Source organism: Lycium ferocissimum, chromosome 12 (assembly GCF_029784015.1).
Source record: "Lycium ferocissimum isolate CSIRO_LF1 chromosome 12, AGI_CSIRO_Lferr_CH_V1, whole genome shotgun sequence".
Taxonomy (NCBI): domain Eukaryota; kingdom Viridiplantae; phylum Streptophyta; class Magnoliopsida; order Solanales; family Solanaceae; genus Lycium; species Lycium ferocissimum.
This window is the reverse complement of record NC_081353.1, coordinates 28,663,878-28,680,928: the sequence shown is the minus strand read 5'-3', so window position 1 is coordinate 28,680,928 and position 17,051 is coordinate 28,663,878. Positions and strand designations below refer to the sequence as shown.

General features: G+C 36.7%; 1 protein-coding gene across 2 annotated transcripts; it reads right to left on the bottom strand.

The window, feature by feature from the left end:
• Positions 1 to 5,637: 5,637 nt before the first annotated feature.
• Positions 5,638 to 16,369, bottom strand: LOC132039788 (uncharacterized). 2 transcript variants are annotated; one of them, XM_059430309.1, is made up of 9 exons: positions 12,957 to 16,369; positions 12,686 to 12,858; positions 12,502 to 12,573; positions 12,205 to 12,357; positions 11,926 to 12,089; positions 11,310 to 11,457; positions 6,808 to 6,930; positions 6,649 to 6,736; positions 5,638 to 6,122 (listed from the first exon to the last, which is right to left on the bottom strand). In XM_059430309.1, exons 1-9 carry the CDS (start codon positions 15,838 to 15,840, stop codon positions 5,905 to 5,907), a joined length of 4,023 nt encoding a protein of 1,340 aa, XP_059286292.1. In that variant the 5' UTR covers positions 15,841 to 16,369; the 3' UTR covers positions 5,638 to 5,904. The 2 variants fall into 2 exon arrangements, with proteins under 2 accessions (XP_059286292.1, XP_059286293.1); XM_059430310.1 differs by having other exon boundaries at positions 12,686 to 12,852.
• Positions 16,370 to 17,051: the final 682 nt, after the last annotated feature.

The following is a 17,051-nucleotide window of genomic DNA, read 5'->3' as shown; positions in this document are numbered from 1 at the left end:
CTAACTCTAGCATAGTGTACCCGACACTTCAAAGCGCTTGAAAACAGCACTTCCAACAAGCAACTTTTGAGACTTCAAAACACCTACAATCACTTTCTTTTAAGAAGAGAGGTTGACGTTAAGCAAAAATAAAGACTAAACAACCCAAAGACCTAAAGCATCTTTAGTGATCCTGTCCTTCGTCGAGGCTCGTTTCGATAACACCTTAAAGTGGAGATTTGCACTTTGGATGGGCGATTTTCGGATTGTCGAATGCTTCTTCTTTGAGCTGGTGTTAATGTAGAGGAAGGGGTAGAAGGTGACACACATCTGTCCTCTACTTTATTCTTTTCTTATTCATCTTCTACGTGTCGTACTTTATAGTTTGAGATTGATTTTTCACGCCCCAGGACGTCTCTCTTTTGTGGAACACGGGCCTAAAACTTTTGAGACGACAACTTTTCTATTTTTCTTCTTCATATCGGTCTCTTTCTGAGTTGAGGTTGACAAACAATATTGGAAATTTATCACGGATTTACTCAGAATCAGTACCAGTCCATAACAACTATCTGTGAACTGATCTCTTTCGGTCCTGTTTGGGGAAAAGATCCCCTCGTCATAAAATATTCAGTCCCGATATAAACATATCCTGAGCTTGTGTAGTAAGATTGATTAAATACTTTTTAGAACATGTATCGTCAACGAGATATCTGGGTTCCTTAGGTTTGTCAAATCATCAAAACATAAGGTATCATAACTCATCAATTTCTCCCCTTTTTTGATGATGATAAAAAATATACTTTGTATTCCCCACGAGGACATATTTCTCACTTGTTCCCCTCAGCTCGGATCGCACTTCACTTGTTCCTCCTGAAGCTCAGATCGCAAGACGCATAGTTGTTTTCTAGTTCCTTGAGTAAGGTTTGTGAAATAATCAAAACATAATATAGCAAGAACTCTTGAAGAAAAAAGGATTTGAGGGAATTCACTCTTGAGGTATAATTTTTGTAGGTTTTGCTGCTACTTATTTAATTTCAATATGGTACAAATTTTTTATGTACGATTTCTATTGTTTGGTCTATCTTTTTTAGTGTTTAGACAGTCTTTTGTGTTACGATATCTAGGATTTGATGAAGTTTTTCGGTGTTTATGGTTTAAGTTTTTCTTCTTCTTATATTCTCATCAAATTTAATAGATGGAATTTATTAAATATATACATAAATAAAAATACTCAATTTTAGTTAATTTAAAGGATAAAAATTGTTTAAAACATACTTTAAAGACTAATTTGAATTTACTCCCAAACATAAAGGACCAATTTAGTCATTTTCTCTAATATTTGTATATATGTATTATATGCGTGTTTGTTTTGTGTGGGGAAACGGCAGAGAAAGATCAAAGAAATTATTGAGAAATGAAGTGTTCTTTTTTTCTTTTGACTAGTAAAGGTTTTGATTATTTTGAGAAGTTATATGATTTCTCTGGTCAATTCTGGAATTTGTTAATTGTCATTTTTATGAGGACATTTATTCTTCTTATCTTATGTCACTTGGTTGTAGTTAGTACTTTCCATTAACTTTCTCAACTTAAATTTCATATCGATTTTAATTTACACTATATGATTTTGAGTTCAAAATTCTACCGTATCTAATCTAAATTACAAGTTCAAAATTTATTATTTGTATTTGTTTAATAGAAATTTTAAAACGTAAATAAAATCTAAATTGACAACTATTAAGTTCGAATGAATCTATAACTTCTTTGTTAGGTCGGCCCCCACTTTTATAGTGCCCACTAGAGTACTAATTAGGATAAACTAGATATCAGATATAATACTAAATGGTATTTAAAACCTGTTAGGGAAATGGTAAGAGACTCATCAAAAGAAAATTAAGACTTAATTTTTAGAGATAGGGCTAACGGTAGTCTAACTATTATTAATAGGTCTAATATGATAATCATAATAAGACCATTCAAGGAAAATAAATGTTACTCATGAGCTGTAGGGTAGGGAAGTCTTCAAAGCAAGAAAAGGGAAATACAGCAAGTGTGTGTTCGCGTTTACAACGCGTTGAAGGATATGTATCATCATTTTTTATATATGACTTTTTCTTTTGGTTTTGGATAGCAAACACAATTATTTATATCAAGAACCTAGTATCTTTCCTCTTACTCTTTATTTTATATTTTTAATTCAGTGTCCTATATTAATTTTGAGGTTCAGACTAATTTAAACTCGCGTCTCGTAACATTCGTTACATGAAGAAGCGCTCTTTGCTACTATATTTTTAATTCTTAGAGTTTAAATTCAATACATTTGATTAAAGGTAGAGAAATCGGGAAATATTCATAAATAGCCATTATGACAGAGTTTTAACTAATACGAGTGAATTTCCAAATATAGCCATGAAATTAAAATTTGAAACACCATTATGGTGACAATTTTAAATTTAAAAATAGAGCCAAACAAGATACTATTTCCTACCTGAATTATCAACTAGGCGTGTTTTAATATATAGATGTTGATATATAATTCAGGTAGAAAAAGAAAACAGCTGATAGATTGGCTGTGAAACTCGCGTAAAAGTGATAGTGCGGGTGTGTATTTGAATTTGTGATATCAATCATAGCATGTCTGGCCCCTAATCTAGCCAAAACTTTGAACTTTCGACTATAGCATTGAATATTTTTTCTAAGGCTTTACTAAATATTCTACCCTATACATTTTATTTGTGGTGTATTCAAGTCCAGTGTTGTGGTTTTTGGTTATGGATGTTTAAGTATGAAACGATCTCAATTACTTATTTATTTATATCTTTAATACGCTTCCTCACGTGCAAATTTGATTTTTTAGAAGCTCTGAACTTAGGACCTTTACCTGTTTTGGTATTGTATTGAATTGTTTCACCATATTATAAATCTCATCTAAAACCTTAAAGTGTTCGAAAAAACATACTTTTATTTACACTTGATGTTTATACCAAGCGAATGTGTAGTTGACAGTACTTCTATTACTTTGATAAATTGATATATGTTTTCATCTTAATATGTCACAATTCGAATCATAAAATTCTAGTAACTTTTACTTATTACAATGAATTAGTTAGTGAATTATCCTCTCACTATTGAACTGAATTAGGGTAAAAACTCGAGCAGGTCAAAATGCTAATAGCAATTAAATCCGATTAGTAAATTAAAAAGTGAATTAGTTAGTCAATTATCTTTCTCACTATTATTCCTATACTCTCAATGTGAATCAAAAATTAAAAACATTAGAAGGAAAAAAAAATGACATAACGATCATTTATCTATTGTTAATAAGTCTAATATAATAATCAAATCAAAATAAGACCATTAAAGAATAAGTTAATTGGTGTAATAATCCTAAAAGATAAGAGATCCGTTAGGTGCTGGGGCCAGAGTGTAGGGAAGTTTTCTAAGTAAACAAGAAGTAGAATATAATTAATACCTGGATTCATTATTGAATAAGTTTTATTATTTTTGGATAGCACACAGAATTAATTAGATTAATAATTAGGCACCTGGTATCACAATTATAAACCATTCCGTTAGGCCGAAAATTAGTTGATGATTTACATAATGAACTATGATTGTAGTTAGGTTAAGGGGGCCATCCACATTCAGTTTTGCAAGCCAACGCAAGGAGTGATATCATATAATCTATGATAGGAAATGAAAAGATTTGTCTAATCAAAAATCTCAAACAGATTTTCAGTAAGTCAATACTAAAATTTTCGGCACCTGTTGATGTGATATTAATTTAGAAGTTTTTTGTCAATGAAGAGGGCCATGTTTCTATAGATTCATGTGCTAAGATTCCCCTAAACAAAAATCAAGAGAGAAGTCCATTGCACATTTTGTTTTTTGTTACTCAAGTTCAAGGCACATTAATTACGCCTTGATGAAGGAAAATACTCCCTCGTATCTTAATAAATGGTGTTTTTAACTTATGCACACTCTTTAAGAAATTACTTACATCCTAAAAAAACTACTTAATGATTCTTGAATACGTTAATAAGGGTAATTTTGAAAGAATAAGGTAATTTCCTTCTTGAAATCCTAAAGCATCACTTATTTTGAAACAACGAAATATGCATAATGCATGAACTATGATTGTAGTTAGGTGTAAGGGGGCGATCCACAATCACTTTTGCAAGCCAACGCTAGGAGTGATATCATATTAATATATGATATGAAATGAAAAGATTTGTCTAATCAAATCTCAAACAGATTTTCAATAAGTCAATACTAAAATTTTCGGCACCTACTGATATGATAATTTAGAAGTTTTTTTTGTCAAAGAAAAGGGCCATGTTTCTATAGATTCATGTGTGAAGGCTCCACTAAAAATGTTTTTTTTAATAAGAAAGGGATCGAAGACACACTAATTACGCCTTGATGAAGGAAAATAGTAGAGTAGGAGAGGTAAAGACAAATGAGAATAAATAAGTAAATAGAAAAGGGAACACCATGTTCCTAGCCACAAGATTAAAAGTTCTCTTTTACTGTTAAAGTCGTCTTTCAACTCTTCTCGTTTGGTATGATGGATAAGCAAAAATAGTCATGGGATAAAAATTTAATGCCGCCTTATCCCACGTTTGATTGGAATAAAATCCCGATAACTAATCCAGTGATTAGTTATCCCATTATATGTTATTTTATCCCACATCGGGTGGGACAACAATCCCGGATAACAATACTAATCACGGTATTAGTTATCCCGGGATAACTTGTTTTCTAACCAAACGAGCCCAATTATTTAACTCTATAACATCGTCAAAGCCTTTCCATTGGCCAAGCGCATTCGTTGCTAGAAACCTTTCTTATTCTTAGATCACTTCCTATTTAGTTGCTTAATATATACTACATGCTAATCATATTAAGAAGAAAAAGTAACTCCTTCACTTCACTTTAAGTTAAGTTCACAAGTTGGGATGTGCCTATCTCAGGTTTTTTTCTTTTATATGGTATAGTCTCTCTAACCTGTCTGGTTAATCGGCCTACCTATTTAAATTAGATGAACATATCTATGCTTCATTTATTCTTGCTTCCCGTTGTACTTCTTCATCTAATATCAAACGATCTATAGCTTCATTTATTCTTGCTTCCTGTTGTACCTCTTCATCTAGTATCAAACGATTCATTAGACAACTTTATCACTTGCTCCTTGGCTCAAAAGGAGCTAATCCAATTCAAGTGAGACCAATTTTCAACTATGATTAAGGATTATCATGTCCAAAGGCAAGAAAGATGAGCTCCCTGTCTTGTTTGGTTGTTTCCCAGTTACGTTTGACAAACTAAACTGTGTAATTTTCTGATTCATTTTCCCTTCTTTTCGAATTTCGATAGGAGCCAAACATAGGGAAGAAGGCCACTTGAGGAATAGTGTAAAACATGTCATGCAATTAAGTCACTTATAAGGTAATTACAGAAAAGTTAGGATGAACATTAATTGATAACCTAATAAAAATGACAGATCACAAATTAAACCTCATTAATAGAGTAAAAACAATCTTCACGTTGTTCACTTGCAAATCATTACATGCATTAGAACACATAACTATCAATTAATCAACGACGCCTCAGTCCCAACCTAGTGGTGATTAAAATGCCTACATAATAAGAAATTGAACGAAAGAAGACGAAAATGCTAATTTTACTTTTTTGCTTATATGTAACTTTGGTCCGCATCTCACAACCATGTTTGACTGTATTAGAACACCAAATGAAGCCAATAATAAAATGGAATGGAATGGAATGAAATGCAAATCTAGAAAACCAGAAAACAAAGACAAGAGACCACTATATTATGGTTACATTTGAGCTAATTTATATACCTAAGTTGAGCTTTAACACGTCAATCCAGGTTAATAAAAAAACAACTTTAAAGGACAGTGGGGAAAATCAACTTTTAGCTTGGTTGGTATTTGCTGAGGGAGGTGATTGTTGGTTTTGTCCTTTGGGTGGGATCTTTGATTGCATCACTCGTAGCTCATTGGCGATCTCGGTAAAGTTAGGCCTCTCCGATGGTTCAGCTGACCAACATCTCTCCATCAGTGATTTCCAGTCTAGGTCACATGACTCGGGCACAGGAGGCCGCAAGGTATTACTCACGATACCACCTGCATTCGATTTGGTCATCAATACTCACACCGGTTTGTCATCTTAGTAAGCATTTTGACTAACATTTGGTTGAAGTAGAAACAAAAAAGAATTGAGATCAATGATCAAAACCCTAAACTACTATCACATTTTCGTCAGTTTCATACTCTTGTTTATGTTTACCCCAAACTATTAACTTTCAAGTGCTAAAGCCCCCGGCTTTTATGATGGCTAATTAAGCCAGAAAAATCAGATTTTCAATTTCTTTGTTATTTCTCTTTAGTTCTTTTTATAACTGACTTTTGTTGTTCACATAAATGGCTTTTTTGCCCCTCACGCGCCTCTAAGGAGGCATTAAGACGCATTTTGGTCAGGCCAAGGGGGTTTGTCAAGCCAGGGGGTTTTAGCGCTTGAAAGTTTTTCAGGGCGATAACGTAAACAAGGCATAGTTAACTATGAAACTGATAAAAATGTGATAGTTTTGGGGCGTTTTAATCCATTATCTCAAAAGAATTTGAAGACATAGCGACTGCAATGAGATATTACCAATGATAGCCCCATAGTGCAATTCGGCATATGGTTCTTCTCCGGTAAGAAGTTCCCACAGTACAATTCCAAAGGAGAAAACGTCAACCTACAAATACAACCAGCAAATTATGTGTTGATACGCGTGGATAACGAGATGAAAATATGACTTTTGGATACCTTCTCAGAGACAAGACTACTGCTTCCATTGAGAAGTTCTGGCGCCATCCAGGGGAGTGTTCCTCGTACACCGCCCGAGATTAGTGTTTGACGTTTCACTTTGGATAACCCCAAATCACCAACCTAAAACACGAAGGATAGATTTGCAGTCAATACCTAAGTGAAACAGATGATAGTATGGCAGGGAGCTTTTATGAAAGACCGACAAAAAGCCAAAAGCAACTAGCAATGTGGATTCTGAAGTAGGCAAGAAATGAGGGAGGGCAGTAAGACTTAACAATAATGATCAAAATAATAACATTAAGGACAATAACAGTGACGCCCATGATGATAATGATAGCATGACGATGATACCACCAATGCCGAAGATGGTAGTGGTAATACATGCAAGAACACAAGCCATGGATCAATATTGTCAAAGGTGAAAAGCGTAGAAAAGCACCAATGGTTTCAGAGATTTAAGTGCAAAGCACATACAATCTTGGCTTTATTAAAGAAGAGGTGAAAATATATGTAACGCAAGAAAAAAGTAGTACAAACAAAAAATATCTGAACAGATTGAAACTGCAATCACATATAAAACAAAAGTTATATCTGTCAAATTTAAAAACCATCTAAAACTTAAGATTTAGATGGCATGCAATGATGCAATTTTAAATTTTTTAATTCAGATTTCTACCTCGGTATACCATATTTCCAATTTCTAGTCACCAAAAATATTTACGCATTAACATTTCTTAGTAATTAATATATCACTTTGCTGACAACATTTATTTTTTAGTCTCTTCCTCTTCAAAACAAATTGCATGACGAAGAGGCACACGCCTTAGCCCTTTAATGCCTGCATCAAAGCAAATGCCTAAACAAGGCAAAACGCCTAGCTTGAGCTTCAACTAGCTTCATGACTTATGTGTGTCTCAAATAGCCCTAATAATACTGCTCTGGATGGTGCCCTAGAAGGGGTGATGATGTACTAAGGTACGAGCTCTGTGGAATGAACATCCTAGAAGGGGTGCTAGGACTCTACAGCATTTTTTTTTTTCAAGTAATAATTTTATTGAACCAAAAGTTATGATTCTTGACGAATCTCACCCGATCGTCCATGTAGACCTAAAACTCATGGTGCACCAATATTTCCACAAAACAAGGAAACAAGGTTAGTTCCTCTATAGAATTCTATAGCATAGTAGCAAGGAGAAGAAACTCATTGGTGCATTGTCCTGTGTCTCTTGGTACCTTTTATTGGAAAGCTACAGCTAATTACTTTTAAAAGCGGAAAACAAATGACAACTTCTGTGGGGCTTTGAAGCGAAAAGTGAAGAGCATATTTCTTTGGAAAGAAGCGTATTATTTAACATGAAATAAAACAATATCAAACATCTATGAATTTAGCACACTAAAAATTAAATTGCAATAAAAAATAACTAATTCCACACCAACATACGATACTGCTTATATTAATCCAACACTTCAAAGTTGAAATTCAAATAAGCGATCAATTCTCGTCAGAATTACCCTGTGCAACTGTTGTTTAAGTCCAAAACTTTATCCATAAAGCAATAATCCCACGCTTCACATCGCTTCGTCCTTTCAACAACAAGGAGATGACTCTAAGTAAATCTTCCCGCCTGGTGTAACATTTAAAATACTTTACTTTACTTTCCTCTTAGCACTGACTCAGATATCCTAACCGATTTCCCGTGGCAATAATTTCATCAGTCAAAATTAAGATTAAGCTATTCTTCTTAACTCAAATTGAGGAAAACACTAAGTCAGGTTTATCCAATGTGCCTTTAAACCCCTTTTTTGGGATAAGTAAGCAATTTGTACCTTAAGTCGGCACGGTTGATGATCATCTGGGTTTTACTGAGATTGACAGTTCATTAAGCTTTACTCTAACGCAGAGAGAGTGTATCTTTGCAAAAAAATAAAAGCAAACAATTCGAAAGGGCTTGACTAAGTAGTAGATACGATCCAGGGGCACACGAGCATGATGTACGAAAAGGCTCTGGTTCATGTTGCCCGCTCTTCCTCTTATGACAGTAGTGTCTAGGCCAACTTGCCGCACATCGACTATTTGACCGGGTATCAACTACCTCCCACCCGCACAAGTACCAGTAACTCTATTCGCCAAGGCTTAGGCAAGATCGGAAGAAATCATAGTGTTTTTGCCTCAGCTAGAATTTGAACTTGAGACCTCATAGTTCTCCTCTCACTCAATTGACCACTAGGTCACACCTGTGCTCTCCACTCTTTTTCCATCGTTTGTACAACTTTCTTTGAACACAGAATTTCTTGAGAGCCCTCCTGACCGACTAAAGGCGCAATGGCATCTGGTTTTGAATTCGGCTAAGGTGCGACCAAGGATATCATCAAAAGAAAATAAATAACACAAATTAGACAAGCATTTTTGTAGTGTAATCGCTAGTACTTAAAAGGAGCCATCAAAGTGATTTCGGCCTAGATTTGGTACTACCCAAAATAGCAATAAATTTGATAGCTTAACTTAAACAATAAGCAAGGACTTTCAAAAGCTAAAGCTGAAAGCATTGGAAAAAATTCTATGCAAACCTGAAATCTATCGGATCCAAAGGAAAAAAAACTTGGTTTCTCAGTCTTAGTTACTCACTTAAGTAGCACAGTCCTAAATGTGGCACCATGAAGGACATAAATACAGGCATTATTACATGTGTCTTACATCCATAGATTTGATTCTTATTCATATAACCAAAATCTTCTAGGAAAACATTGAAAGACAATGGATATACCTAACAAATCTCAAGATCCTAATGTCGAGAGAAATTAAAGCAAGGTCCGTTCACACCCCACAAAGGTTAGTCTTTATAACTGAATTTTTATATGCCTAACCATTTTAACTGAGCAAAAATATGAAATCATGATCCTCTGGTGTCTAGAAGAGTAACACATAAACATGATTGCCCTAAACAGCTAAAACAATAAAAATAAAAAAAAATTAGGTGGGCTGGATTGTTTCGGTAAGGTAGTGAATTGACAAGCCTAAGCACAATTGAATATGTCACCTAAAGCTTACAGCATCGTTAGCTAGACTATAAAGTAATCTTTCCCTATTTTGCTCAGGCATATAGCCAAAACTATGAAGACGTATTTGATGCTTGGAGAAAAGATTTCATTCACAATCCAGATTCTCTAAAGGGAACGAATGTTTTTGATGAAATAATTGGTTTAATCATAGAAGGCATCAAGAAGATGAAGAAATATACAAATAGAGAGTAAGGCTACATTGTAGCCGCAAAAAGCAAAATGAGACCTTGTTAGCTACATTCCAGGTGCAAAAGCAAAAGAATTTTCCCAGAGTTGTGTTAACAACCTGCTTCTGATACATTTAGAGAAGGTGCCTACTGCACCTATTGTAGGTTCTCTAAATAAGCGAGAAATCTCCAAGGACCAGCGACGCACGGTTTGAAACTCGGTGAATAATGGACCCGTCCCTCTACCCTTGCCCACTTAAATACCAGCCTTTTAGTCTGCAACAGGGTCACAACCTACTGTACATACTGTAGTTCTTTGATGAAGTTGCACATATGATATTCTTATCATCTTTTTAAAAGTACAGCTGAATCTAGGTTCAGGTCTTTGAATTTAATCTCCACCTTAATAAATCAGGTCATTTCATTTGGCAACACAGAAAATGCAGGTCCATAGGCATATCTGATATTGGTTAATAAGCAGAAACATTGACAGCTGAAGCACACAGCTAACCTCGAACAACAACCCGGTGTATATGATATCCAGCGTTAATGCCGATGGAATGCACTAAGGTTTACGGAAGATCTCACAAGTAATTCGACATGATAGATCTTGTTCACAACCTGGAGTGAGTAGCTGTAAAGAGTAAAGACTAGTAGACTATCATGATTCACCTTTCCGAATAACAGTTCGGGCGGACAATTAATTTAGAAGGGAGGGAAACAGGTGCAGGAATAAACAGTGCCATTTTCTCAGGATGGGGTCCCTCATACTTTCTGGCAAATGGTATAAAACTTCAACTGTTTTCAATTATAGAATTTGCCATCAAAGATTAAAAGGGTGGGAAAGGCAAAAGGTGAAGGATTTTTTGCTTTAGACCCCATCTCAAGGCTGGCTAATATATCAAGACGTTCTACTACACCCAATGTGAAATGATGCACCTCATCTTTTGTATCTCAAGTCATCTACAATCTTTTTGTACCAAAAATACTATCCCTGTTTGTTATTTTTCTTGAGGGAGATACAAAGTTTATCAATTTTAAACTATGATGTAACTCTTCAGCTGGGAACTTCTTGAGATGTTAAGCAATAAACGTATCACCTCAAATGCAAAAGCAGCCTCCAAACTCTAAATCCTTTTTCAAAAAAATTTGATAAGACAAGGATTAACACTCCTTCCCCTTGTTGGGATAATTGGCTACTAATCTTTTAACATTTCTGCACATCATTTTTTATCAACTGACAAATAAAAGCATCTCCTGGCATTGACTAACCTTGCATATTGGACGGTGGGGATCACGCAGATTAACCAACAGATTGTCGCTTTTCAAGTCAAAGTGCACTATATTCTTCCCATGCAAATACTCCATTCCAAATGCAACATCCATGGCGATCACGAGGCGTTTCCGCTTATCCAGATTCCTGAAAACAGTATGCAATGCATTTAGTCATCCCATTTTTTATGTGTAACACCACAAAATAGCATCCAGTACAATTGTACATAGAAGAGGACTGTAAGTGCCCAAACTCAAAATGATTAAATCAAACAAATGGCTTTCTGATCTCGCAAAAGTCAGGAGAATGTCATGAAAGAAACCTACTCAGCCACAAGTAACTAAAGGAAAAGCACTCTACTACCCTCATGGTGCGCTGGAAAAAGGCCATCTTAAAATGATTTGGCCATTATACTACCAAGTTATTTAATCACTAAAACCACAGCAGATGTCAACCCGAACAAGTTTAACCCAAAATTCAGTGGTATAAAACCACCAAAAATTAAGTTAATTAATAACAAAGGTTCCATTTCAAGTATCTGCATAAAGAAGTAAACATTGAATTACCAATAAGCAAATGTTCCATTTAATCCATGCAAGCAAGAAGAAAGATTACCTCTCATTCTTTTGTAAAGCATTTCTCAAGGACCCGTTAACCATATATTCTGTAACAGTCGCCACTGAGCCACCTGGACCATCTAGCACAACACCATAGAAGGCAACAACGTTTGGATGGTGCAAGTCTGCAAGTTTGATGGCCTCATTCCAGAAATCATCCCTCTAAATTAAAAGATAAGCACAACCAAAATATATACATGAGTAAAAGATGCAAAGATCTTGAATAAATTAGTAAAATTATCACGTGCAGAATTTGAAAGAAGCGGAAGACACCAACCATGCGCTCTTGTTCTGAAGCTTTCCCAGCAAAACACCTGTCATTAATCCTTTTAATTGCAACATCAGTACCCCTCCACTTTCCATGATAAACAGTGCCAAATGTACCAGAACCCAATTCTCGAATCTCCTCGAGGTCACCATTTTTTATAATCTATTCACAAGAATGCACTTAATAAAATGAATGCAGGGAGAAATGAAAAATTGCAATGTGGCAGCGACATTAAAAGATCAGTACACTTTTCCAGTTAGGTGTATAACAAATTATGGAAATTGTACTGGACAAGAAATGTCGAACCTGTAAGCGTCCAAGGTCATCTGATACAGGAAACCCGAGATTTGCTTTCTCTGGAAATTTACTTTTAGTTTCCTGAACAGATATTGATAGCTGATTAGCGAGACTGGCTAAGTTAAGATACAAGAAACTGATTTTAAACAACTTGCATTGCAGCAGCTGCTGTTTGTGTAAGAGAATTTAAGACCTCAAATTTATCCTTGGGGTCCTTTCCAGCATTAGTGTTTTCAAGTTCAGCATTCCGTTGGCTTGAAGATGGGGACAGGTCAGCATTAGATGGAGTTGATGAGTGAAGAACAGAAGCAGCGACACCCTCAGCAACAGCCTGAAGTTCTTGCTTGATCATTTCGTCCTCTGAGCCTTTGATAGCAATGTGGAAAGGAAACAGTTAGGACTGCAAAAATATAAGATACCTACCAATACTAAATTCCAGAAAAAAGCAAATCGAAGCTTCTCACCTTTCTTGGACCGTGATTGATCTGAGCCGAAATCTGTATTACCTGAGGGAAGGTAAGCTCCATCCTCCAACCTAATCTGTGTTTGTAATCCACCATTAGCATTGCCAAAAGGATTGTCACCAGAATAATCCTTGGTGCCAGCAGCTTCCTTTTTTAGCTGAAGTTTACTAGGTTTAGGAGGAGGGAAATGGGCATCATGTTGCAAATTCCAGGGATCCTGGTTGCTGTATAGAGAATTTGAGTTCTCCTGTACAGATGGTGCAGTAGCATCAAATACGGCCATTTCCGCAGTTGTAGGACTCAACATTGGCTGGAAATGCTGAGCCCCATCTTTCCATTCACCAATAGCTGGAATTCTTTCTGTTGCATGGGAGGAGATTTTACCTGGGATCAAGTTATTAACCCCATAGTTTGGTTGGGCATGCACGACTGGATTAGTCATAATAGGAGTCTCATTTGTAGAAATAGGTATTTCATTTGCATTCACGTTACTTGTAACCAAACCTGGATATCCCTCCCTCCCACCGAACTGTTGTACTCTGTTATTCAAGATGTCTTCCCTTCGAAAGTTATCGACAGCTGGCTTACTCTGCTCATTACTTGCTAAAATTTCAGCAGGGTGCATAAGGAGATTTTCCATCCTTCCCTCAATTTGACTCAAATGGTTGTAAGCCGTTACAGATTCTATTATATCATCTTCTTTCGGAAGCATGGTAGGTGCAGCAGTTCCACCACAATTCTTGGGAGATTCACCACTTAAGTTATCCACCAGTGTTTGACCAGGCACGCCGCCTCCAACTTTAAGGAAATCACTATTGCCCGGTCTGTTCACAGCAACTTCCTGTTTAACCTGATACTGTGATGGAAGCAGTAGCTGCTCAGTGGCATTAACATGGAACGGTTGAGGAACACCACCAACAAAAACTCCATAAGGTGATTGCATCGTACCTGTTAACCCTATCATACCTTGCGGTGCTGACACCTTTGGGTGCTCTGGAAACTCGGGCTTTTGGAGGTTTCTATCATATTCATACTGTTTATCGACAGTTTGTGAGACTCCAATTACCTCACCTTGACCTTTTCCAGCTCCGTGATCTATCTGAGCCCCAATTCTTTGTCCAACAGCAGCTCCCTCATCCAGGGTTCCGGTTGTAACAGCTTGGTAAATAGGCCGCCCCCGCTCATCCAACCTAAGGCTGTGACACACTGGATTAAAATCAGATACTGTGCTTGCCGGACTTTCTCTTTGCTCTTGTACTACTGGATCCGAGTGTGCATGAGGCAGCGATTTTTGACACATTAGACAGTCATCAAACCTAGGCAATGCCTCGGAACCAGTAACTAGCGGTTGAGGCATCTGGCCTTCGGAAAGAGGCGGCACCTGCTGGGTTTGCGGAATCTGGTGCCATCCATAAGGGGCATGAGGCTGATAAGCACTATATCCTTGGTCAAGAGGAAACTGCACAACTCTCTGAGACATTGTGCCTTCTGCAGGATAATGTTCTAACCTAACATGTTGGGGCTGAACCAGATTGGGATTCATACTGACGTGGCCGGAAGGAGTCATTGTCATGTGATGAAAAGCAGGGACAAACTGCTGAGTCGGAGCGCCAGCAATTATATGCTGCTGCTGATTCATTACTGGCCCAACAGTACTCAAAATCTGTCGCGGGAATCCCATCTGAGAAGGGACTTGAACATAATCTGCACGGGTTTGAGGATCCACATAAGCCGGGACATACGGTGTAGTTCCTGGATACGTCACTCCTATTTGCTGCATATCATAACCCATTTGTTGCTGCTGTGCAGTGACAGGCAGAGTTTTCTCTAGCACATGCTCCGGCAGAGCAGATAGGGTTGGCACTGGCCCAGGAACGACTACTGGAATGGCCATTGGAGCAATAGAAGGTTCTTGAGAGGTAGCAGAAGTTCCACTAGGTGATAGTGTTTCGAAAGAAGGTACATTTCTAAGCTCCCCTTGACCGTGACCTTGACCTAAGCTATCAACAGCTTCAGAGCCACTAAATTCTGAATTCTGAGTGGAACTTGCACTAGCGTTACTCCCTTTTCTAGTAAGACCAAGACCGCTAATCCCATTCACTGCCTCGACATACTTCTGTCCACTATCTTGCATATCTACTAATTGCACCACACTGGACGATTCCAGCTCTGAAGCCGAAAACAGAAACACCCTCAATTTAGCTGACCCATCCGAGGCTCTTTCAACCAACTTTTCATACTCATCCATCATATTTTCAAGATCTTCCGGACACGAAACAGATACAAGTGCATCAAGATCCTCATCAGGCAACTGGTACTTAATCACCACATCCTGCCCGTACGTATCTACCATCTTGCGAACCAGTTCAGCAAAACTCACATCCCTCCTAACACTAATAATCCTAGTGTGTCCACCCACATATCTCAACGCCCCATCACTCGGCCTCGGGATTATCCTCCCACCAAAACTGCACAAAAACTTAACTTTCCTCCCCGACACCGAACCATCATCACTAGCACGATCAGCAGACGCATTACTATCAACCCGTGCACCGGAATGCAAATTCTGCGACGATCCATTTCCTGAATTCATAACACCAACGCTACTCACAACACCCGGTGGCTGCTGTGAAGGCACGACCTGCGGGACCCACCCGGCTGCCCCTGGACCTGCATTGGTAAACCCTAAACCTACACTGGTAGGGTAATAAACCCCGGGTATAGTTCCGGGACTACCTCCAACATCCCGGGTCGGGTTACCATAAAACCCCTCAACGGTTCGACCCGACGAGGTCACAGGAGCAATACCTGAGTCTTCAGGCACTGTCCTAACAATGTTCAGTGGGCGCAAATCTTTGGGTACTGAATTCTGATCAAAAGCCATAATCCAACAAACAGTATATATTCCTATCTGTACAAATCAAGATTGGATTTTTTTTAATTTTTTTTCCTACCAAGAACCTAAAATTTGCTATTTTTGGTACTAGGTTTTTTATCCTTCTCTACATTTGAGCTGACAAAAATCAAGAAAACACCATATTACTAACAGTTTCTTTGAACATCCAATAAACCCTAATAGGTTTTACACAAATACAAGCAAATCAAAAGGGTTTCTTAACAGACATATTTACTAAGTACCCAACAATCAAGAACTGAAAATTACCTTAAAATATCAAGAAAGTGGTGGAAACCAAGAACAAGAAGGTAACTTTCTTGAAAATCTTTGTGTTTGTGCAGCTGATATGCCAAAAAGAATTGAATTTTCTTAATGGGAATATTATATTTATTTATTTGTTTTTTTTTTTTTTTTTTTTTTTTGAGAGATTTTGCAGGGAGGAAGAAAGCTGCGTGGGTCGCTATCAAAATCTAGAGATGAGAGAGGAAAGGGTGTTTAGATTTTGATTTTTGATTTTTGATTTTTGATTTTTGATTTTTTGGTTTCTTGAAAAAAGTTTGGAGAATACTATAATGTTTTTATTAATTATTTTTTTATTAAAGAAATGGAAATAAGAAGTGTAGGTGAGTGAGAGAGAAAGTGAAAGGAGGAAAGGACACGTGGAAGAGTTCATGCAGAAGTGTTGCCATTTGCAAAACTCAGTCAATTTTGGTGAGGAGGTTAATTATTACTTGCTGGAGTTAATGGTCAAAAACACAGTTGAACCATCATTTTTTTTTGTGAGTTTTCTACATGAAATACTATTAGTTATTTATCAAAACACACTTCAACTATCAGTTGTTTCCTTTTTCTATCTGAATAATTGAGGTAGGAAAAAGGCACAACTGATAGTTGAGGTGTATTTTGAAAAATAGTTAATGATAGTTCAGATAGAAAAATCATTCATCTGATAGTTCTAATAGGAAAGTCACGAAAAAACGAGAGTTCAGGTGTTTTTTTTACCATTACCTCTTATTACAGTCAAACCTTTTTATAATGGTAGCGTTTGTCCGAAAATTTCAGAACTGCTATAGTGAGATGTTGTTATGTATGTATACTGGCATTTGATATTTAAATCTCATTTAACTGTTACAAACAAAAGTAAGCAAACAATTATTTTAGTACTTTCTACAATATATACTTGTTAATTTTAAAATCTC